Raw genomic sequence first — 23,139 nt, forward strand, 5'->3', positions numbered from 1 at the left:
CTATGGTTATCAATGCCTGGTGACGACTTAGATGCAACTACCAAGTACTTAGTCCAGGCAGCCAGGCGTTTTTTTACCTCCAAAATGTTCATCTGAGCCCCATAAGCTTATTTTCTTTTTACCCCGTAGGGGCTAGCGCCAAACTGCGTATAGTTAACGGATATCCAATCACTAAGCGCTCAGGAACATGGCTGGCGTGCCTTGCCATTGAGTTTCAGGCATCAAGTTAACAGGGGCAATAGCTATACCAGCACACACGTCCATGAACATGGATTAATTGAGGCATGAAAATATCTCGATGCGATAGATACGTTACTTCCTTGGGGCTCATCACGAATCATTTACACTGCCCCAGGAAAATGCCCTTTCACATAGTTAGCTACCTGGCGGCGCAGAGCAGCGCAGCGCCCTCTATGGAAATGCCTTGTTCTCAAAACATATCTTAACGAAAGAGAAGAGGCTGCTATTATGCTTCGTAAGGGCGTGTACCAGGCCATATAAACATCTATTCATTCCTGTTTGAAGCATCTATGTTTATAACTTACATCAAACAGCCAATATTTCAAGCTTAACTTATTGATCTCCTTATATATAAACGTCAATTCAAGATACATCTATCTACCTTGCTATTTCCTCATCCTCCAAACTTCAGTCCCGAGCATAAAAGAAACCCCACTTGCAGCCTGTGCCTTTATCTACCCAATCAATCCCTGTCCCGTCTCAATCCCCAGACTAAAAGCCAAATATGTCTGGAAACTTTCGAGAGATACGGCCCTCCTCCCGCGCAAACTCCGTTACTGGTCCCAGGAGTGGAAGAGCCGATAGAAGTACCAGCAGAGGGAGCATGAAAGACCATGCACTATCTGCCCACCTCTGGGGAAGGGGAGACCAGGAACAAGATGATCCCCGGGCACATTGGGCAATAATGGCCTATGAAAGAGGGGGTACATCGGGGGATATATTCCATGTTCGTAAATGGGACAATGATTATAAGTATGAGAGGTCAACCCGCCCACTAGAAACGACATCTTCCTTTGGCCGAAGCGAGGTAGTGTATCTTTCACGCTCGGGCAGAGACCATGCAGCCGTCGTGCTTGACAACTATGGGAATAACTGGCGGAACTTACCTGATGGAGTGGATCGTCGCTGCCAGGAGTGGACAGTTGGCTCACTTGCAGCATTGGAAGCCAAGGAGATTGTCCCTCGAGGCACAGCTACCTACTGGGGGACCAATGTCGGGAAGTCCTCTCCCTTCGTGGGCAGTCGTCTTGAGGCCGATGGGCGATCTTGGATCCCAAAAAAAGGTGCAGGAGAGCGCTATGAAGGGCCGGTGGATGCTAGGTTCGGTGACAGATCCAAACGCCCCCCAGTGGGTAAACTAAATACCGCCAAGTTTTCACGTCTGCTTGGATAAGCTGAGTGTTGTGTTGTTAGGTATCTTGCAATTGCTGCTTTTTCATTTGTCTTCTCAATGTTTTCCTAATTTCTGTCTTCATTTCTTCATTCTCTCAAACTTGGTAATAGAACCACTTCTGTCATTTAGCTAGTTGATAGTAAGTTATTAGTAACCCTTTCAGTTCATGATAGTAGTTACCTTTAAATCTGATAATGTCTAGTAATCGGGGGTAGGTTGATATCTATCACCTATCAAGCCGATCTACTCATTGAAATGGCCAGGCCATTTCCCATGCCTCGGCTGTCTTTTTGTCATTTCCAGCAAAATGCTCAATGAACTGCTGTTTAACAAGAGCGCATTTCTTCTTGAGTGGCTCATACTCTTCGTGGCTTACCCAACCGTCCCATCCGCGAATTGCTCCACCTAGTGACTCTAGTACATCATCCATTAGTGCCATTCCTTGCGCCCACTTCTCCTCTAATTCTTGATGGTGCTGAATCGCTTCTGGGGAGTACTCCAACGGGCATGGGGCTTTGATGCTAAGTTGGTTCCATCGGCTGGCGAGCTTTATCAGGAGACCTTGAACAGCAGGCTCTCCATCGTTTAATAGCATTCCAACGAGGGAGATAATTTCCCCCTGTAGAGTTTCTTGGTATCTTAGGGCTTGGTAGACGGGTACGTTCATAGAAGCAGAGAAAAGATCGTAGTATTTGTAGAGTGTCTGTGCAACAAGTAGTTCCTTCGCACGTTTCTTCGCATCACCGTTGAGCTCTTCAAAGTTCTCTGGTAGCGACGGCACCGTAAGACCTTCAAGCCGTGGGCCATTATAGTCCAGAAATGCAGGGTGCGTAGCCTGATCAAATAGAGGCGCGATGTGGGAATTCTGCCAGTCAATTAATCCAACAATATCCGTAGGCTTTTCAGGATTTACGAAGATATTGTCCAGATGTAAGTCTTTATGCCATAAGACTGGTAACTGGTAGGCTTCTGGCGGGAGGATGTAATCTGCTATTTTTAGAAAGTCGCGGCACACAGAAAGCTTGAGCGCACGATTCGGTTGATAGCCATTAGGGCCAACAATCCCTTCTGGTTGAAGAGGCATGCTTTGAATAGCCTTCATCTCTCGGTGACAGGTTGCCACTATATATTCTTGTGTAGTGCTCCCTATAGTACAAAGGCTGGTTATCAGATGGGATTATGAAAGGATTAAAGGAAAGAAAGGTCTTACACGGTCCTCGGTCTATGGAAAGCTCCCCTTTGCCATCATCAAAGAAGCGTCGATCTGTAGTGGGTCCAAGAACCCAGCGGCCACAATCTTTTGACTTAAAAGCTGGAAGATGCTTGATCTCGCTTGGTATATCTCTCGGATAATACAACGAACCAAACCCCCCAAGGGGGCTGTTCCGTATTTTAACATCAAAGCTAACAATGACTTGAACAATATCTCTCTTCTCATCATTTTTCAAACGTGGCCAGACTTGAGCAAGAGAGCAGCCTGATGCTTTGTCCATGATGATATACTCTGCGCCTACGGGGTTCAACGCGTGTGAGCTCCAGGAAAGTACTTTGGGGACTGGGATACCAAGCTTAGTTCTAGCCTGGAAAATAATAAACATAAGAGCCTCAGTGAAGCGATATGGTGCCTTGAACGTACAAAGTCCATTGTAGCCACCTCGCTGGCAGTGGTATAGTGTGGAGCACCGGCGTTCGGATTAGGAACCCTTGCGATGACTTGAGAGCCATTCGCCATAGTAATGAGGAGGCTCTTGTTAAAATTACCTTCAGGTAGCTTCTCAACTTTGATGCATGAAGGTTCCTCTTGTCCTACTGACTTTGCAGCGGCCGCTGTTAATGCGTTGATGTTGAATTGGACATAGCGAGCCTTGAGCTGCTGAGTCTCATTAAACAGCCAGCGCCCAGCAGTGTAACGGTAATAATCTGTAAATATTTAGCATTTTGTTTGGGCAGATTTAAATCATGAAAGTCATACCACATTCTACAGTGGAAGAGGCTCGTTTTATCGACAAAGGTACGACTTGGGGCCTTAAGCCGGGGCACCTGAGGGGGGAAAACATTGGTATGGGTGGGTAACTATATTATCATCATCAGGAAGATAAATCCGGTCAGTGGCAGAGGACATCCATCTTTTCTTTAGCTAGGAATTTGTACCCCCAAGATATTCTCTATAATGAATTTATGTCAAATGTTGTACTTAGTCAGCAACGTAGTTAGATCACGTGCACTGCCCCTGTTATATCCGGCAGAGACTTATACCCTATACCTAAGCTCTTTAAGCTTACTAATATATATATATATTAACTAATATATCATTTGCATCCGCGGTTCTTCGTACTTAACAATAATAACTAATTTACCACTTTGGACCGTCAACAACAGAATCACGCTCCAGCTCCAACCTCCCAGAGTCCGAAACTGAAATGCCCCATATTGGTGTATTGTATTCCCACGATCCGGCCCTCAATCTTGGGGTCGGTCTAGCCCAGTAGTCTGACTCTGGCTGAGGGTTAGGAACCTCCTCAGCTAGCCCTAAACCTCTTTGCGCACCAGCTTTCTCTAGTAGCATGAGAGATTCTGTCCTATTCAGCTCCCTTTCTTCATCGAATTCATCTTTGGGCTTCTGCAGCTCAGCAAAGTCAAGTGGTGTCTGTCCTGCTTCGTTGATAATGGACGGATCAGCACCTGACTCAAGTAGCAACCAAACGACCTCAGAGCTTTCTTGCGGCTTGGGGGTCAGGCCCGCCCATCCTCGATACGAACTACCAACGCCTTGTATGTATCCGCGGAAATTGAGGGGACTCTTTGCCACGGCAAGGTGCATAGCCGTCCACCCATTAACGTCTCTCAAGTTAAGGATTGCCTGAATATCGGAACTTGTGAACTCGCGCTGTTTTAGCGCATTGATGAGTTGACTAAGTTGCAAAAAATGCCCTACATACGCCGCGTAGTGCAGAGCTGTCCACCCCCGGGTATCTTGACTGGTGATATCGATGCCCGTAGCTAAAAGTGATTGTAAATCAAAGTCCAGATCACCCGCGCATGCTATGTGTAAAGGTGTTAGAAGAGACTTATTTACTAATAACGGATCAGCGCCCTTCTCCACAAGATACTGAAAAATATCAGTACAAAATGGCTTATACTCAAAGCAACGACGAGCGACATCATGGAGAAGCGTGTTGCCAAAACTATCTTGGCTTTCAACATTGGCACCAGCTTCCACTATTGCTTTGATGGTACTGTGTCGACCACCCTGCGCACAAAATATGGACAGAGATGATCCTCTGTGTCTAGAGTATGCCGAGACATCTACCCCTTTGTCTAGAAGAAGGCGTACCATCGCCTCGCACTCGCATTCACATTGTAGATAGAAATCGCAGTCATGCCAGGCGGCAGTTTCCAGGACACCATAATTTTTTCGTGAACGAATATTTATATCAGCTCCTTCATCTAGTAGCAACATGACAAGGTCCAAGTGACAATTTTCAACTGCCACGATTAACGGCGGAGTCAGAAATTCCTCCTCCCCTGCTGAGACAACCTCTGCCTCTGAGGTATCTACCTCCTCTGCCAAGATATCTATATCTTCCCCCGAGATATCTGCCCCTTTTCTCAGGAGAATGCGGACGATTCGCATAGCACCTTTGGAAATCGCATAATTAAGCGGATTACTACCCCGGTGCTTCTGATTAGGGTCTGCTCCACGACTAAGTAAGAGCTCAACAAGATCCTCACACCCCTCCATAATTGCGATATATAGGGGAGGTAACTTCGGAAAAATCCCCCGTTCAACAGGGTTAATTTCCACGCCCGCTTCAAGAAGGTATTGGGCCATGTCCACATCATGGTTCTTAACCGCTCCCCGCAGTGTTAATGGTTTCTTTGATGGTAATATAAATTTCGCGTCGGTTACTTTAAGGAGGAGTTTTAGTGTGTCGAAGAAACCACCTTCAGCGGCATGGTGTAATGGTGTCCACCCGTTCTCATCAAGCGCAAGGGGATCTACCCCCTTAACGGCAAGAAGTTTTGAGAAAGCCATGGATGGATAACCTACGGCTGCTGCAGTATGTATAGAAGAAGCTCCCGTATGATCCGTGGCCATTAGAGAAGCGCCAGCAGATACAAGAACCTCTGATGTCGTAGCGTGGTGATTAAATATCGCATGATGTAGGGGAGTTAAGCCGCGAGCATCCCTCGAAGTTGGATTGGCCCCAAGGCTGATTAGATATTCAACTAGCTCGGTATAACCATTCGCGGATGCTAGATGAAGAATAGTATGCCCGTTATAATCTATTTGGGAGAGCTCTAATCCATAGTCAAGGAATAATCTAATTATTCGCTTATGGCTAGTAGAGAATCCTATAGTTCTCTTCTTGAATTCCTTGTAGGGCCAGTTAGGGGGTTCCATATTTGTGGCAATATTCATTAGGGCAGTTTGCCTATCCTTATTCTGTTTAGTAGGGTCGGCTTCGTTATTCAGAAGATACTCGACGGTAAGGTCTTGGCCATGGAATGCTGCATAATGAAGTGGTCGCCATAAGGAGCTATATTCAGGTTCGTTAAGGGAGGCGCAATATCTTGTAAGAAATTGTAGTAGGTCGATACGGCCCCAGCAGGCAGCGGCATGGATCGCGCGAATACCCAAGCTGGATTCATAGAACGAAAAGCTTATATCTGGCGCTTTTGCCCTAGCTCCAGCATCAACAAGAAGAGTATATATCTCAGGAAAGTGCGACACAATAGCATTATTCAATGCTTCGGTACCATGCTTTGATAGGTTCAACACATGCGCACTGTCTTTTAATATCATCTGGCAGATATCCAGGTGCCCCTTCTGTGCAGAAAATTCCAACGCTGATTGGTATATTTTCCTCTTCAACAACCCCTTGCCTATGTTTAACAAGTGTAACAACGTCTTTGCCATTTCCAGGTGACCTTCGAATATGGCCCAGTCAAGAATAGTTTTCTGTCCTTCCAAGCCGATAGTAATACCGCGAAGCGCCTTTCTCAAGAGGATGGGGGTCAGGGTGACGTTAACGCGCTTTGTAGTCCTGATAAGAGCACTCAGATCCAATGAATCTAGATATTCTCCAACAATATTGAGTATCTCAGTCGGAATAGTGTTGAGGGTGCAAGGTAAACCCGCTGCCCGGGCATCATCTCCGGTGGACTCTTCGGTTGTTGAGTTGGCCATGGTGACGGGAGCGACGTATCGATATTATGTCGAGGGCAAGGGGATCTCCTGCGGAAGCCTTGCCAACGGTCGAAGTGAACACCGAGAACACACCAGATCAGCAGCTGATTAGGGATAATATGGAGTAGTGAGTGGTAACTAGAGGGCCAAAGGTAGCTACGTCTCGACATGAATTTCCAGCCAAATATCCCGCTGTCAAGGAAAAGATCGATGTTGTCAACTACTTACATACGTTATAGTAATAATTGACAATTTATCAACTTGTTACTACTGAAGAGCCGCGGGCTCTATAGTTAGTTAAAGTACCACGTGACTGTTTACTAATCTCAGATTTTTGGTTGGCAAAGAAAAGAACGAAATTTAAGGTCGTGAAGTATAAAAAAATCCATGTCATTTTTTTTTTTTAGCAAGGCAACTGTTAAAAGCATTCCTTTTAACATTCTACAGGAATGTTCCTCAGGCCACGGACTGTGCACATTGCTACAATTCAGAGACATTTAGCAAGGTGGGCCTCCGTCACACAATTGCCGGTGCCGTCGATTCACTATTACTCGACAGTTCGGCGTGGTATACGAATAGTTGGAGGTTTCGACATGCCGGAGCAAGGCAATGCGCCACGATATAAAGGCGGACGGGAACCGCAACGGAAGAAACAGAAAAGCAAAGAAAAATCCAAGTCTGAAGGAGGTGCAGATGAGGTGGTGGAATTGGATGTGAAAAATCTACTTCAAAGGAGCCGGCGGTCCCCATCAGAAGAAAATGGCAAAAAGCAAAGGGATGATGAAACCAGCGCATCTGTTGTTCACGAGGGGAAAAAGGACTCTCCATCACCGGAGACAGAAGTAACTGTTTCTGAGATGTCTTCGACTGGAGAAGGTCTTGCACTATCGCACAACGGTGACCATGTCTATATCGTCCCTTTTGCGCTTCCCGGAGAGACGGCTCGGATCAGGGTGTACAAGACGATCAAACAGAAGTCCTATAGTTTGACAGACTTGGTCGAGATTTTGAAACCTTCTCAGCAACGTGACAACTCTCTTATAAAGTGCCAGTATTTCGGAAAGTGTTCTGGATGCCAGCTGCAGATGCTCCCATACCAGGACCAGTTGCAGCATAAGAAGCGGATTATAGAAAAAGCATATGCCAACTTTTCGGGAATATTGCCTGAGCTTATACCTGCGATTGGAGAGACAATGGGCTCGCCTATGCAATACGGATACAGAACCAAGTTAACTCCTCATTTCACCCAGCCTGCTCGCAACCGGAAACAAGAGCATGGGAGCGGCCCTCCTGAAGTTCCTCCTATTGGGTTTATGATAAAAGGGCGTCGTAAGGTCATGGATATTGAGGATTGCCCACTTGGTACAGATATAGTCAGAAGGGGATTGAAGAATGAGAGGAAAAGAGTGGCGGAAAACCTACATCAGTATAAATACGGTGGCACGCTTCTGGTTAGAGAAAGCACGAAGAGGATAGAGCGGAACGAGGAGAATGAAGCTTTGCCGTCAAACGATAAAGTGATACGAACGACATTCCCAAACTATGTTGAGGAGAAAACATACATCACGGATCAAAATGCTATCTCGGTTGAATACGTGGATGATTACCAGTTCCACAATATTGCCGGGACATTCTTTCAGAATAACAATTCCATTTTACCGGCGTTTACAGGATACGTTCGAGACCATGCCTTACACCCGGAGCCCAAATCAGATGCAAATCCAATGGAGTCTAAAGTGGCTGCGACATCCAATCCCAAACTAAAGTATCTCCTGGATGCATACTGTGGCTCAGGATTATTTACTATTGTCCTGTCAGGCACTTTCCGCTCCTCTCTTGGCATCGACGTCGCGGCATCGAGCATTAAATGCGCGCGCGAAAATGCCAAACTGAGCAAGGTACCTAACACTGGCTTTGCAGCAGCTGATGCTGCAGATTTATTCAAAGATATCCCCTATCCGGCTGATCAGACGCTACTTGTGATTGACCCTCCACGAAAGGGCTGTGATACAAACTTCTTGAACCAGCTACTTGCATATGGCCCGACCAGGGTATTATATGTTAGCTGTAATGTTCACACGCAAGCTCGAGATGTTGGAGTTTTGATAGAAGGGAAGAACGGAGTCCGATATAACATCGAGAGCATTAGGGGATTTGATTTCTTCCCGCAGACGAGTCACGTAGAGAGCGTGGCTGTTTTGACGAAGGTTGTTGGGAGCAAGCCTGAGTAGGTGATCTCAATATGCTGATTGTGGAAACGGTGGAGTATTCTTGGATTGTATTTTTGTACTATAGAAGGGAAAAAAAAGTCTAGTGATACCCTATCTTTTTTCTGAAATCTGTATACCCTTGGAAAGCGTTTGACCGGGCATTTGGATGGATATTTTCATAGCACTCTGCTACTTGTTGGAGTTCTCTTGCGCTTTTGGATATTTATTTACAGAGGAAAAATATTTCTCGTAAACAGGTACATTTAGAATCTAGAGAGGTGTACTCACCACCACACGCGTAAATTCATTGCGACATAGCGGGAACATTAAAGTCAAGAGCAGGGCTTTCTTTCAAGGTGGGAGACCATCTTATGCGCTTCCGGGCCCTCCAAGTAGCGCGAATCTTCTTACTATGGAAGGGCCAATTTCGTCGTATTCAGCCTAGAAAGGGTAAGTCAGGATGTGTTGAGGAGAAAGTGGGAGGAGGATAAGTGAAGGCTTACCTTGGTATGGCAGTAGCTACGGAATTCGGGCGTTTGTCCTAGCAAACTACCACCGAACCATGGGCCATGACGTTGTCTTTTATGGGTTATAACTTGAACATCCAAACCGCCACTCCTGGCTCCTCCGCTCCGAGCCTCAGAGGCACGGATTCTCGCATCCACGAGGTGCCTAATGTCACGCTGTAATCGGCGACCAAAATCTTTGTATAGGGTAGAGCCACCAGAAAGAACTATGTTTTTGTAAAGCCCACGTCGGACGTCGATGGGAGAGGATTGGATAACACCATCGACAACAGTTGGTAGCGGTGTGAGGAAATCGGAAGAGTAAATCTCGGGGTTGAAGAAAATCTCCGGTGCCAGGAATCGTTCGTAGCCAACGTCTATAGAGACGGTCCTTCCATTGGGAGATGTGACTGTGTGCTTGAGGAATCGGTCTGGTTCTCTGTCGTATCGCGCGAACTCTTTGACGATATCAGGACAAACATAGCAGTATTCCTCCTTGATCTTCTCTGCAGTTTTCAGCGAGCTGTCTGCCTCATGTCGATCGCGCAAAAGGTTCTGAACGAAGTAGGTGATATCTCGACCGGCAATTGGGATACTCTTGATCGAAGAGCCGATAACATATCCCTCCGCCACGGGGATGACGTGCGTTACACCATCACCAGAGTCAATAACCGTACCGGTAAGTGACCTATCTGTGACCTTTGACGATGTCCAGGAAGCTGCAAGGGCAAGGACAGCCTGAACGGCGATATATAGGCCTGCACAATTGAAGGACTCGAAGAAGATCTCGGCAGTGTTTTCTCGGTTCTCTGGCGGGTTCAATGGCTAGATTTGACATGGTTAGAAGAGATTAATATAGACGGTGGCGCAGAGGTATGGGAGTTATTACTGGTTCTGTTAATAGGAAGTAATGGTCCTCCGGCTCGACCCTTAGGTACTTAAAGATGGAGTTGGACCAGAACCTCTCCATGTGATCCCAATTCTCAATCTGTCCGTGTCTGATAGGGTAGTGAATGCCGTAACCTGGACCGGAACTCGCGGAAAGGGCCTCATCACCAATGAAGTAGTCCAGATCTTCGGTGCCACGCTTTGAAGCCAGCGAAGATGTTGGCCCCGCCCCCCCGGTCAAGAAGGAGGGCTTGTTTGCAACCGGCGGCCGACCAGAGCCCGCCCCAGGAGCACTTCCCGCGCCAGATTTTGTAGCTATCGCAGTAGGGAAGACAAAAGATGGAGAGTCGTTTCCGGCGAATCCTAATTGACGGCAGGAGTATATGTTAGCTAAGGCGCTGGGGAGGGACAATAGTCGAGGGGTATACGGATCTATCGCTCACCAAGCTTGGAGTAGCCTGTGCCGCTGTAGGTAGTAAACAGTTAGTCAATTACAATCATAGCCAGAAGCATCTCTGTTTCTTTCTTTCTTCTCTCTCTCTCCGGGAACGTACTTGTCCATGACAACGGCTGGTGTTTGAGCCGCCATTGTTTAAGGTGGCGTGACAGTCAAATCAACAGAAAGAAGAAGAAGCCAAGCTAGGTACGTGTAGAGGAGAATATCGACTATGCAAAGCAGTTTTCTCAGCAGTTCGACTCTGAGAAGACGCCGGTGGTTCTACTTGATCACTGCAGCCTGTTTGGTAGTTTCGTAGTTTAGATAGAAAAGGTGGAGGGAAAAACCGCCAAGACTTGATATCATGTGCTTTTTTTACTTCGACGTCGTCTTTTTTCTCTCTTTCTGTTTCTTCATTCTTTTGATTATCTTCTTCTCGAGTGTAGACTTGTTAATACCAGGATAAAAAAGGTGTTAAGGAGGCCTAAGAGAAAAATGATGCTGAGACTTCTTATACCATCAGGACATCCAGGACAGCCTTAGGTTGGAAACCCCGGAAGCAACAACTTGGACTGTTGTTGCTGCCGCCTTCTCAACCACAGTGCGAGGGGAGAAGAAGAAAGAGAGAAAGGGGAATTCCGGACAGATGCGGCTGCTTCTTCCTTCTCTCTTGTATTGCTGGGGGGATAGAGAGAGAGAAGACTTGCCTCTTGTCCGCTTCTTTTATGTTCTATTAACACTCTCACAATTAGTTCTCCTGAATACTATCTTCAAACAGCTCGTTAAATCCCTGACTTGTCTCTACCAAGTTTGCTTCATCTACCTGCATTATCTACTCTGCCCAGGTCTCCTATTACCGGTGACAACAAGAGAGTGTTCCCTTGCTGGCTGGGCTGGGGTGAAAATGGTGTGCTAGAGAAAGCATTCTTTCTGTGCCACTCGTTTATCTTTGCATCTCACCACTGCTGGAATCCAGACATCTGGACATCCCATACCTATTACTCTTTGCCTTTCTACCTCTTATCAACCATACTCTTAAACAGTGCTAGAAGCAGACAACCGAGTGAGGCCACTTCACTGTGTCCTCTATATACGGGCGTGGAATTAAGAATTCTACACTCAGGTCGCCTAGCAACAACAACATTATATCTGATTCACAACAAGACTCCATTGGACCTTTTCACTTACTCTTTCCTTTTATCTGGATTTAAGACATCTATATATTCCTGGTGCGACCTGTACCTCTATCTATATTGCACCTCGAAAAGCTTCATACCACCCACACTGGCCGTTTAACCCCGTAGCTGGCGGATATTATAAACAAGATGAGCACCCAGAACCAGGATTCTCAGAGTCCGGGCATATCCGCCATATTTGTCCATGCTGGCGCAGGTTTTCACAGCCGCCAAAGCGAGGAGCTTCACCTGTGGGTTTGCAGCAGGTAAGTCGACTGACCTGCTTTTCATGTAGACTGTTTTGTTGACCAGGGTGACTACAGGGCTTCCTCCCTCGGCATGGCGATCTTAAAAGCCGGTGGGAGTGCAGTGGATGCAGTAGAAGTCGCCATCAAGTTCTTCGAGGACCATGAGGTCACCAATGCCGGATATGGTAGCAATCTGACAATTACTGGTGCTGTGGAGTGCGATGCGACCATTGTTGATCATCTTGGCCGCAGCGGTGCAGTTGGGGCGGTTCAAAGTTTGTACCTCAGTTCATCAAGCAGGCCGATTTAAGCTAGCTGACGCACTATTTATCTAGATATCAAAAACCCAATATCGCTCGCAAGACTGATACTGGATGCCTCTACAAAGCCACTCTCGCTTAACCGCGTCCCTCCAAATCTACTTGTATGTGGTGGTGCCACTGACTTTGCATACGAGCATGGAATGCCCGTCCTCCCTGGAGATGTTCTCGTCGCCCCGGCCTCCAAAGAACGATGGGTACGCTGGAAACGAGACCTTGACCATGTTGCACGTAGGCTCCAGACACGAGAAAGATACGCAGAGTTAGATTCTTTTGTCCCTCGGCACGCATCGCCACTTGCCAGTCGAGCGTCTACAGCGGCTGAAAGTAACGATCCATCTTCACATGGGTCCTGTTTTGGTGGCCATTCACCAGTCCATGTGCCTCGAAACCCAATTCACGTTGTCAATATCTGCCCTTCTAGAGATCCCACAAGTATGATAATCCCCAATAGATGTGGATCCCCAATGCTCTGTGTTTCGCGCAGCGATGTTGCCATGGAAGGTGACGGTGAAGTTGACGAAGACTACATCGATGACACTTTCCACCAAGATTATCTGCCAACTGAAGCGACACCTCAGCTGGAGGTCACTAAGAAGGCGGAGAAGCAACACGTGCGTTTGGAAGACACGGAATTAGCTGATGGAACGGAAACATCGAGGTCTAAGGACGCCCATGACCTCGCGATAACTAAGGGTGAGGACGAAATCACCGACACAGTTGGTGCCATAGCTATTGACTGTTATGGCAACATTGCCGCTGGCTCATCTTCAGGGGGTATTGGAATGAAGTACAACGGGCGTACTGGGCCTGCCGCGTTAGTTGGAATAGGAACTGCTGTTGTTCCTGTGGATCCAGATGACGAAATGTGTACATCTACTGCCGCCGTTGCGAGCGGGACGGGAGAGCACATGACAACAACGATGGCCGCCCAAACCTGTGCGGAAAGGATCTACTCGGGAACTAAGAAAACCCCCGGTAAGCCGGGCGTGTATGAGCCTACGACAGAAGATGAAGTCATTAAATCCATGATCCAAACTGATTTTATGGGTATGGTAATATCACGTTTTTGGTCTTGGGATGAAACTGGCTGATGATAATGTTAGGTCATCCCGCGGTGAAGTCAAGCCACTGCCACGCTGCGATTGGCGTGATGACCGTCAAAAAAACTCAAGACGGCATTATTTTTGTCTTTGGCCATAATACAGACTCCTTTGTCAGTATAACTCTCCGCCATACTGTGTTGGGCAAATCTTCTAACTGTTCAAAGGCGGTTGCGAGCATGAGCTCCGATGATGTAGCAGCATGCTGTACCATGTCTCGTTCTCCGGGGGACCGAAAGGTAGCCCAGGGAGGCCGTTTTATCAGACCTAAGAGGTAGGTTCTAGAAATGACCTTATTTCCGATATTAAAACTAGGCTGGATGACTAGCTGTAGTTAATTCTGAGATGCTAACTAATAATGCCTAGATCCAAACATGGCCCAGTTACTTCACAATAAACGCAATATTGGCAGAAACCGCTGGTTCGGCAGTTTTGGAATGGCTGCGAAGCCTTTGTGTGTGTGCCAACCTAGCTATTAACCTGGTATGCTTTAAATTCTATATTGACCAAACGTTGGGTCAAAGTAGCTGGTCCCGCTAACACTAAGTGAGATCACTAGTAACTCCCTGCGGTTCCATCTATGGAATGAAGGGTGATGGGGATTTTTGGGGTAGAGGGGATGAGAATCTTAGAATCTCTGGCTAGAAGGGCTTTTATTTCTCCCCTAAGCCTGGACATGAGGTGTGCCCGTCTGTGCCCTATTGGAGTCTTATCTTCCTCCTGTAACCTACCTATGAGCCTGTATGGCTCCAACCTAGGAATATAGTCTATTCTTGACCATCATGGCCTTCTTATTCCGTAGAGACAGAAATGGAGGACGAAAAAAAGGTAACGAATAAAACAAAGGTATCAGGGAGCCGGGGTAGTTGCCATGGAGCTCGGGGTGGCAGGGCCAGAAGAGACGCCGTTCCCGACCCCGTTGAGAGCCTTTGCGGCAGCCTTCTTGCGTTTCTTCTTTTTGGAGACGACGACGGGTTTGGCACCGTAGTCACCGAGGGCCAGATGTGTGCCGCATGTCAAGCAATTAGCACCCTCGGGCGGTTCGCAGAAGATGCTGAGACAGATACTGCAGACGAACCCGACGTCCACGACCTTCCGGTGACAAAAGCAAGCCGCCCGAAAGTCCACGTCGACCCGGGTAGGCAGCACCAGATTCCGTCGGACTCGCTGGTCAGGCAAAAAGGCAAGCATGAGATACTGCAGGAAGCCACGTGGGGAGTCTACGGACATGTAGATGCCACGAGTAGCGTCGCAGGCCTGCTGTAGGAAGACCGCGTCTCCGGCCAGCTTGCAGATGTCGATGGGTATGTGGAGCCTCTGACAGGCAAAGATGCTGTTCATAATGGGGATATACTGCTGCGCGGAGTCTGCGGCGCTACTGACGGACACGATAAGGATACGTGACTGGAGGCTACCTCCGGCCGGCGACTGGTCGGTACTACTATCACGGTTACTACTAGTAGTACCGCCTGGAGGAGGGGCGCCGCCGGGGGGTGGAGGCAGGCCTCCCGCTCCGCCTGCTGCAGGGTCGGAGCCGGCCGCGGTTCCATGCGTATCTAGATAGGCGATTGTTTCGCGGTTGATATGGCTGAGGGCAAGAGTGAGGGCACCGGCCATCATGGTAGAAGCGGCAGGGGATATTTCTTCTGCTCGGGTGCGTGTGAGAAGCCGGTCAAGGTTACGGGTCAACTGCTGCTCTACCAGGAGAAAGGGACGGTACTTGTTCGGTTGCCGTTGCTGCTGGTGCTGCTGTGGGGGGGCAGCGGGTTCTCCATAGTCGGTCATGGGTGTATCTCCGTCCTGATCGTTATTGGACGGATGGGGGTGTTGTTTCTTTTGCGAGTCGGCGGGAGGAGCAGTGGCAGCTGGGGGTGTTGGGTAGAGCCAGACGGCCTGGTGGCTGTGACTGGCCACGACGGCGACCTTGTTTGAGTAGTTGCATGCCAGATGAGCGTTGATGAAGACCAGCAGGTTCGCCACGGCAGATGAGAGCGGGAGCGTCTCTTGAAGCTGTGCCCACGCATGCGGGTTTGTATCCAGGATGACCGTCAGCAGCGAGGGATCTCGATGTCGTTAGTTAGTACGTGTCCTACAACGTCTCTAACACGGGCTGCCAGGCGTCGATAGACTCACCGGTCGAAGCAGAAGTCGACTCTGCCATCTCTATCTCTTCTCTTTCTATCTTCTTCCCCGTCTTCCGTCTTTTGTATCTTGTTGTCTTTTCTTCTTCAACCTCAAAAAGTCACTGCTTAGTCATCAACATCGAGATAGCAAAAAAGAAAAGGAAGCAAAAGAAGAAGAAAAGAAGAAGAAGAAGAACGAACGAAGATAAGCTGAAGGAGTCGAAGAAGCTCAAGACTTCCGGTTGGCTCTGACAGCGTCTTCTCTATGCGCCTCTACGTAATAACAGAAGAAGAGTGAGAGAGGAAAAAAGAAAAAAAGCGACCAGAAAAATAAAACATCTCCTACATCTGCTTCTTTGACCTCCTTGCGGCATATTCTGGCACGAAGACATACAGACGGAGTGTTAATATCATAAACTATCGGCCTGGGTCTATAAATAAGAAGAGTCTCTCTTCTTCTTCCTCCCAAGTCCCACCTTTCAACGGCGTCCCCCAACCCACCGCAAGCCACACTCAACAGACAAGACACAAGAAGAGACAAAAGAAAAGACGAGAAGAGACCAGTCGACCGGCAGAGAGACCTGTCTTCATCTTCATCTCGGCATCGCCGTCTTTTTCGGAGTTTTTTTACTAGTTATAACGATATATTACTTGCTTCCCGCTTAAAAAACTTCCCCCCTGCCACAGCTTCTGTATAAAAAAGAAAGCCCCGCGGATCCCGGTTTGCCATCACCAACACCAGCATCACAGCCTGCTAGTCAGTCGAAAGGATCACGGCAGACACACGAAGAAGAACGAAAGAAGAACAGTAGAAGAAGAAGAAACGGCAGGATAACGCCCATGGTTTCAGTACATGACCTTGAGCGCGCCAGCACACTAGCCAGGGAAGCAGTCGAGCTCGTCGATGCCGGACACAAGGAGGTTCGTTCTCTGCCATTATATGATGTTTGTCTTTTCTATCTTCCACAAGCTAAAAGGTGAATGTACAGGCAGCATCTCGCAATCTCCGGGAGGCCATAGCCATTGCCCCGGACAGCGAAGATGTCAAGACGGTCTTCCGCAAGATAAGAGAGGACGAGGAGAACAGTCATCCGCTGCTCAACCTCTGTCGGCGCTTCGTCACCCTGCGAGACGAAGGCGCTGCCCGCGAAGCCACCCAGTATCTTCGCTCAGAGGGCCTGCAGCCACCGCCGGAGGTGGCTCTGGAGTGCGTCAAGCTACTCCTGGCTGAGCCTGCTGCCTCCCTGCCAGCCGGACAGGACGATATCATCACCGGTCTTGTACGGCAGAGCTCTCGTGTTCGCAGCTACTTTGCCGGTGAGCTACAGGTTTCCGTCACCGGCCTCTTTGACAAGATCTACGACCGTGGAGATGGAGCTGTCGTCTGTCTTGACATGGTCGTCCTCGAGAGGGGCCTCTGGCAGTCAGAGCATACCAGAAAACACTGCGAGGAGGAACTCTTTCAGCTCTTCATCGCCAAGCTGATGGAGTCCGGCCACGACCACGACGGACGCTCTCTCAAGGGCATTGCTCGTCTACTCGTCGTTGATGCCGAGAGCCTCAAGCACCTGGTCGACGAGGAAGGATTTGACGTTATCTTCTCCTCCCTCGACCGGAGACTGCCTGCTGATGTCAGGAGCCAGGCCACCCTCGCAACCGCAAAGTACCTGGAAGTCTCCGGAGAGGCCGGCCAGACGCTCTGCGCCAACTTCATCAAGGCACGGGTCGCGAAACATCGAAAGGGTGACTACATCATTGCCTTCTCGGGCGCCAGCGTCGTCTTCCCCATCATGCCAGAGTTTGCCGTCAGCCTCTTCCTGACCGAATCCTTCCTCAAATCCCTCATTCCTTTGCTTGCCCGGAAAATCAAGTGCAAGAACCTGGAACTCGCTGTTTTGGAACTGTTCAACGCCGCCTCCGTCAATGGCTCCTGTCGAGAGGCCATATCCAAACACTTTTTGGACTGGCTTTCGGAACACCTGAATGGAGGCACAGACGAAGCAAGTGCCCTGGCTGCCGTGGTTTTGGCAAAGCTTAGCGTCTCTCCCAAGGACGCCAGCGCAGACAAGGACAAGTCCGGAGTTGTTCAAGAGGAACATGCAGACCCCTTGGAACTCGTAAACAGGTTCAAGACCATGCTTGCGAAGAAACCTGGTCAAGATGGTAACAATAATCTACGACACCTTGTCGAAGGCCTGGCATATGCCTCTGTCAAGGCTGAGGTCAAGGAACAGCTCGCCAACGATGCCAAGTTCCTACGTGACTTGATCGGTGTCCTGCTAGGATCTATTGCCGACTCGACCGTCGTCTATGGGGGGCTGATGATAATACACAACATCACCGCCTATCGACCAAACATGTCCGAGGAACAGAAGAAAATGTCCGAACTGAAGGCGTATGCAAATGCCTCCAAGCCCCGCGCAGCTGCTAATCCGCTAGATGACGATGGCCATACCAAAGCAAGGTGCGTCGCGGTCGTAAACGCAGGCGTGATGCCCTTGCTGGCGGAATGCGGCAAGTCACAGTTGGCCTCTCCCAAGGATCTAGTCAACAAGATCATCCTCTCCCTATCCAAGGACTCGAAGGCAAGAGGCAAACTAGCTCAACAAGGCGCCGTCAAGCTCTTGATCTCGTCCGTCACCTCCCAGGATGGCAACACATCCAAGAATGCGGCCGAGAGCACCGTCACAAGTGGTGCCCATGCACTCGCCCGCATCCTCATCTCCGTAAATCCATCTCACGTCTTCCCTTCCTCTGGTTTTCCACAAATCACCTCCGCCATCCGCCCGCTCAACATCCTGCTTACTCCCACAGGATCGACCAGCATCTCCTCCGACCAGCCGCGCGACCTCCTACCGGTCTTTGAAAGTCTACTTGCCCTCACAAACCTTGCCTCCTATCCCGACCAAAGCGTCAGCACTTCAATAGTTCGCTCGGCATGGCCCACTATCGAGGATCTCCTCCTCTCACACCACACGTACATCCAACGTGCAGCCTGCGAATTAGTCTGCAACCTCATGTCCTGCGAAGCCGGTGTAGGCAAGTTTGCAGACGGCACCCACCGCGCCAGCCAACGCATGCATATTCTCCTGGCACTAGCCGATATCGATGACCTGCCCACCCGCAGCGCCGCTGGCGGTGCCCTGGCGATGCTTACTGGCTTTGAAGGCGCCGTCTCTGCCATCGTGGAGCGTCCCAGGGGCATCGATATCGTCCTTGGCTTGTGCCAGGAAGATGACGATGGGCTCGTTCATCGTGGAGTAGTGTGTGTTCAGAATATCGTCGGCGCGACCGGCGATATTGGACGCAAAGCTAGAATATCACTGCGTGAGAAACGTGGCATGGAGATTTTGAGGGACTGTCTTACCAAGACTAAGAATCCTGTTGTCATGCGGAGTGGAGTTGAGGCGTTGAAGCAGTTGGTTGACCGTCAGGTATCGAACTAGGGCGGCACACGTTGACTTCTTAACGAGTACTGTTTTGTTCTCTTTTTTTCCTACTTCTACATTCTGGGATTGGAGGTGTGTTTTATCATTTTTCTTAATTCCTTCACCGGACTTACCCCTTTTACTGTTTCATTTACGTCCTTTTCATTGCATTCATTCGGATATTTCATTTACACGGTGTTTCATTCGATGGCCGGTGGATGATGGCTAATGCTTCATGGTTGCTACTATATGTATACGGGATGGCTCTTTGTTCTTTTTTTTTTGCTTGATACTTGTCTGCTTCAAATTTGCTCATCTGATTTTTACGACGGACGTTTTACCACATGCACTAATATATATAAGGCTTGCACTGATATCAATCCAACTTGCATTAACTGATCCCATGTCCTCGCTTGTTAAGAAAAGACGGATCCCCACTGCTCCTGTAATCCATCCCTGCTTGGTTCGCAGTCCGGCAATGGCCTCGCACCAAACCAAGCAATCCATGCCGAATATTCGGTGCCATAATAACATCGATACTGAAGCTGCCAATGTTCATCATGTCTTCCGATCAAATATCTCCATCAGCCGAGATGGTCTCCTCAAATATCCCAACCATATCCTGTTCACCATTTCCCGTCTCTCCAGCAGCCTTGATCTTGTCCATTAGTGCTTTTTGCTTTTTGCAGCCGGTCCGCTGAAAGCTTTCACCTAGAGATTGATCATTTGTCGGCCTGCGTGAGCATTGTGCCTATGTCAACAGCTCCATGGATAACTGCGATATCCATGTTAACCAGTTACACTACCGAGTTGGTCAAGACTGGCTCCTACCTACATCGATATTCTCTCAAACACACACCGAGACGGCATAAGACCCGGCTGGGCCACATCCGACTACAGGGGCAGTGCAAGTTTCCGGAATAAACATTCAAGTCGACGAAGCTGAAACTCACGGTGTGATATCGAGGCTATGGCTTGCTCTGTATAGCCAGCCGTCATATTCCCTATTCAGCTCCAAATCCATCTAAAACTGTAGAAGTAGCATTCTACAGACTAGACCAAAGAAAGATCTGGGAGCCTTAAGAGTAGGGAGTAAGTAGCAGTAGACTTAGAGAGCTACAGGGCTAGAGAGGAAGCTCTACTATCCATTCTTACTCCCGAAGGACTAGAGGCTCTCCGGCCGAAATTCCGCAACTTTAACTACCTCCAAGTAAGGTATGCACCTAGGTAGGCCCTCAAGGATGTAATATTAACAATAAGGATAGCAATAGTGGAACTCTCTGGAAAGACCTCTAGGTAAGAAGTAGGTGGTTATGTAATAATGCTGGTCAGATAGATAAACATTAAATTATCATTAGTTATAAAGGATTTATCTGCTCTATTCTGATATTTCGCTTTCTAATAACAGACAGGGGCCGCTGGGGGGTGGAAATTCGTGCAGGTTTGGCTGCAGCAAGCACCAGGGTTGCCCAAGTCACACTGACCACCGGATGGAGTACATTGGCATTTTCCGGCCTGGCATACATGGCCACCACCGCACTGTTATAGCAATAAGTTAGTAGACGGTTTTCAGTTGCATGGGGGACCAACGTACAGATAAACCACAAGAGCCGCAGTTGTAAATATCGCTTTGGGTGTCCTTGCAAGTTCCGGCGCAAAGAGTAGTCCCAACAGGACATACGCATTTCCCGGCCTGACACGTCTGTCCACCGGCACACTGTATAATTCAAAGTAATTAGTAAACGGCCAGATATTCCGATAATATAAGCGACATACAGCTGTTCCACATGCGCCGCAGTTGGCGTTATCATTCTGCAAGTTTTTGCAGGATCCAGCGCAAAGATTCGAGCCGGGTGGGCAAACACATTGTCCATTCTGGCAAGACTGCCCGCTACCGCACTATAAGTCCAAAAAGTTAGTCATTGGCTATTCAAGAATGATATACGTTCAATAGATGCAACATACAGCAATTCCACAAGCGCCACAGTTGGCATTATCATTCTGCAAGTTCTTGCAAGATCCAGCGCAAAGAATCGAGCCAGATGGACAGACACATTGGCCACCCTGGCATGTTTGCCCAGCAGCACACTGTGTAATCCAAGTCATCAGTTGTTGAGCAGGAATATTATAAGCGTATAGGGATAGTTGGACTTACGGTCTTTCCACAAGTACCACAGTTAGCGCTATCGGTTTGTAGGTTCTTGCAGGTTCCAGAGCAACTTGTTGATCCCGAGGGGCAAGCACATTGGCCATTCTGGCAAGTTTGTCCATTGCCACACTATAGTTGAATAGAAGTTAGCTGAGGTCTATAAACAACACATATAAGGTACATACTGCTTTTCCGCAGGCACCACAATTGGAGTTATCACTCTTTAGGTTCTTGCAATTTCCAGAGCAATTGGTCGATCCAGCGGAGCATACACAACGACCACGCTCACAGGTCTTTCCATTATCGCACTGTAGGAATGTTAGACATTTTATGTGATAGTCGCCAGTTTTGCTATATGCAACTTACTCCCTTGCCACAAGCACCGCAGTTTGCGTTATCCTTCCATATATTCTTGCAAGTTCCAGAGCAATTGATTGATCCAGCGGGACAGATACATTTACCGCCCTGGCAAGTCTTCCCCGTTCCGCACTATGTCGAAGGTATCAGATAAAGTAAGATGCAAGTACGAATAGGTAAAAACATACCGATACTCCACAGGCACCACAGTTGTCATTATCACTCCTTAGGTTCTTGCATGTTCCCGAGCAATTGGTAGATCCACCAGGACAAACACATCGTCCGCCTTGGCAGGTTTTTCCCCTTCCACACTATTCAGGAGGTGTTAGAGATAGTCCAGGGGGAGAGTAAAGGTTAAATAAACGTACAGAAGTCTTGCAGCTACCGCAATTGTCGTTATCGCTGAACAGATTCTTGCAAGTTCCAGAGCAGCTCGTCGTCCTTGCAGGGCAAACACATCGCCCACCTTCGCATGTTTTTCCACCGCCGCACTATAACGAGTCAGTTATGTCTTCAGAAGTAATCAATGATCGCATTAAAGTATGGAAAAGACACACAGTTATCCCACAGCCACCGCAATTTTGGTTACCAACTGCAACACAGTTCTTGTTGCATAATATCTTAGACGAGGGCTGCCGCGCCGCAGGTCCGCATTCATAGCAAGGCCCTTTACCCCTGGCGGCGAGTGCAATGCATCCTGCACTAAGATGGCCAAAGGTCGTTATACACCACCTCTCACAGCGGTTGTTTTCCTCTTGGTGGGCGGCAACGGCCGAAACTCCAGTGGCTATAGGTAAAGTAAGTACTAATTCTCGAGGCGATTTCTTCTGAAGAATAATTGCGCATTGGAGGCGTCCTATCACTCACCCAGGAGGAAAAGATTGAGCAAACGCATTTTCAGAGAGGTGCGAATGGGATGCTGGATAAAGGGGCACGGTGGGAGAAGAACACTGGAGATTGGGAATGTACTGAACAAATCGACCTGGCAAGAGGGAGAGACCTGAGGTATTTATCAATTTCTCGTCTAGCTATCAACTTCTCATCTAGCTGGTCTAGATGTTCCTCTCGTGGCAAGCCAAAGCCATAGCATTGACTCTACCGCTCGAACCCCCTTTTTTACGCTTATCTGGAATAACTAGTTACTGCATTGCGTTCTCTAGTTATTGGTTGCGCACAAATCATTCCTCCACGTATATACAGTAAAGCCCAGCTGATAGGTATCAAGCTTCACACCAGACAGTAGCTTGGGCCGCAAAGCTGGTGGCGCTTCTTCATCAAATGGGGATATCTCATAAGCGACTCGCTTCAAGCCCAGCCAGATGTATCCATGCTGTTGGGTTTGCCTGCGGGCAGAGCCGAAATCCGCCTCCATAGCTCAACTAATCAGCGCTCTGCTCAGATAGCGGTGGCACGCCCAAAGCCCCAGGGCCATGCATGCTGGTAAATAGTCCTCGATAAGGCGGATTCTACTCCAGATATTCAAGCGAGCCAACGAAGAAGCTTAGCGAGAGGGTCACGTGAGGCGCGTTGAAGCCCGCAGTTTCTATATATAAAGACTTGCAGCTAGACAGAAGAAAAAAAAGGGGAAGCC

The 23,139-nt window shown here is 48.5% G+C and overlaps 9 protein-coding genes across 9 annotated transcripts; 4 read left to right on the forward strand and 5 right to left on the reverse strand.

Annotated features, from left to right (window-relative positions):
* Positions 1 to 745: 745 nt before the first annotated feature.
* On the forward strand, positions 746 to 1,382 carry MCYG_03697 (conserved hypothetical protein; the record flags this gene model as incomplete). Its single annotated transcript, XM_002848145.1, has 2 exons — positions 746 to 1,048; positions 1,179 to 1,382. 2 exons carry the CDS (start codon positions 746 to 748, stop codon positions 1,380 to 1,382), a joined length of 507 nt encoding a protein of 168 aa, XP_002848191.1.
* A 279-nt stretch (positions 1,383 to 1,661) lies between these two features.
* MCYG_03698 (phosphotransferase family protein) lies at positions 1,662 to 3,471 on the reverse strand (the record flags this gene model as incomplete). The annotated part of the gene is made up of 4 exons (XM_002848146.1): positions 1,662 to 2,560; positions 2,625 to 2,994; positions 3,051 to 3,334; positions 3,387 to 3,471. The coding sequence occupies 4 exons, from the start codon at positions 3,469 to 3,471 to the stop codon at positions 1,662 to 1,664; spliced, it is 1,638 nt and encodes a 545-aa protein (XP_002848192.1).
* Positions 3,472 to 3,767: 296 nt separating this feature from the next.
* On the reverse strand, positions 3,768 to 6,605 carry MCYG_03699 (ankyrin repeat domain-containing protein 44; the record flags this gene model as incomplete). The annotated part of the gene is made up of 1 exon (XM_002848147.1): positions 3,768 to 6,605. The coding sequence occupies one exon, from the start codon at positions 6,603 to 6,605 to the stop codon at positions 3,768 to 3,770; it is 2,838 nt and encodes a 945-aa protein (XP_002848193.1).
* A 593-nt stretch (positions 6,606 to 7,198) lies between these two features.
* Positions 7,199 to 8,836, forward strand: MCYG_03700 (tRNA methyltransferase; the record flags this gene model as incomplete). Its single annotated transcript, XM_002848148.1, has 1 exon — positions 7,199 to 8,836. One exon carries the CDS (start codon positions 7,199 to 7,201, stop codon positions 8,834 to 8,836), a length of 1,638 nt encoding a protein of 545 aa, XP_002848194.1.
* A 348-nt stretch (positions 8,837 to 9,184) lies between these two features.
* Positions 9,185 to 10,798, reverse strand: MCYG_03701 (actin; the record flags this gene model as incomplete). The annotated part of the gene is made up of 5 exons (XM_002848149.1): positions 9,185 to 9,256; positions 9,319 to 10,146; positions 10,211 to 10,572; positions 10,653 to 10,675; positions 10,764 to 10,798. The coding sequence occupies 5 exons, from the start codon at positions 10,796 to 10,798 to the stop codon at positions 9,185 to 9,187; spliced, it is 1,320 nt and encodes a 439-aa protein (XP_002848195.1).
* Positions 10,799 to 11,970: 1,172 nt separating this feature from the next.
* On the forward strand, positions 11,971 to 13,482 carry MCYG_03702 (asparaginase family protein; the record flags this gene model as incomplete). The annotated part of the gene is made up of 3 exons (XM_002848150.1): positions 11,971 to 12,086; positions 12,144 to 12,343; positions 12,404 to 13,482. 3 exons carry the CDS (start codon positions 11,971 to 11,973, stop codon positions 13,480 to 13,482), a joined length of 1,395 nt encoding a protein of 464 aa, XP_002848196.1.
* An 858-nt stretch (positions 13,483 to 14,340) lies between these two features.
* MCYG_03703 (TFIIH basal transcription factor complex p34 subunit) lies at positions 14,341 to 15,652 on the reverse strand (the record flags this gene model as incomplete). The annotated part of the gene is made up of 2 exons (XM_002848151.1): positions 14,341 to 15,554; positions 15,625 to 15,652. 2 exons carry the CDS (start codon positions 15,650 to 15,652, stop codon positions 14,341 to 14,343), a joined length of 1,242 nt encoding a protein of 413 aa, XP_002848197.1.
* An 802-nt stretch (positions 15,653 to 16,454) lies between these two features.
* Positions 16,455 to 19,060, forward strand: MCYG_03704 (CRO1 protein; the record flags this gene model as incomplete). The annotated part of the gene is made up of 2 exons (XM_002848152.1): positions 16,455 to 16,535; positions 16,604 to 19,060. 2 exons carry the CDS (start codon positions 16,455 to 16,457, stop codon positions 19,058 to 19,060), a joined length of 2,538 nt encoding a protein of 845 aa, XP_002848198.1.
* Positions 19,061 to 20,400: 1,340 nt separating this feature from the next.
* MCYG_03705 (PE-PGRS family protein) lies at positions 20,401 to 22,443 on the reverse strand (the record flags this gene model as incomplete). Its single annotated transcript, XM_002848153.1, has 8 exons — positions 20,401 to 20,581; positions 20,637 to 20,759; positions 21,008 to 21,130; positions 21,357 to 21,499; positions 21,558 to 21,680; positions 21,824 to 21,859; positions 22,106 to 22,335; positions 22,416 to 22,443. 8 exons carry the CDS (start codon positions 22,441 to 22,443, stop codon positions 20,401 to 20,403), a joined length of 987 nt encoding a protein of 328 aa, XP_002848199.1.
* Positions 22,444 to 23,139: the final 696 nt, after the last annotated feature.

Source organism: Microsporum canis, genomic scaffold (assembly GCF_000151145.1).
Source record: "Microsporum canis CBS 113480 supercont1.3 genomic scaffold, whole genome shotgun sequence".
Taxonomy (NCBI): domain Eukaryota; kingdom Fungi; phylum Ascomycota; class Eurotiomycetes; order Onygenales; family Arthrodermataceae; genus Microsporum; species Microsporum canis.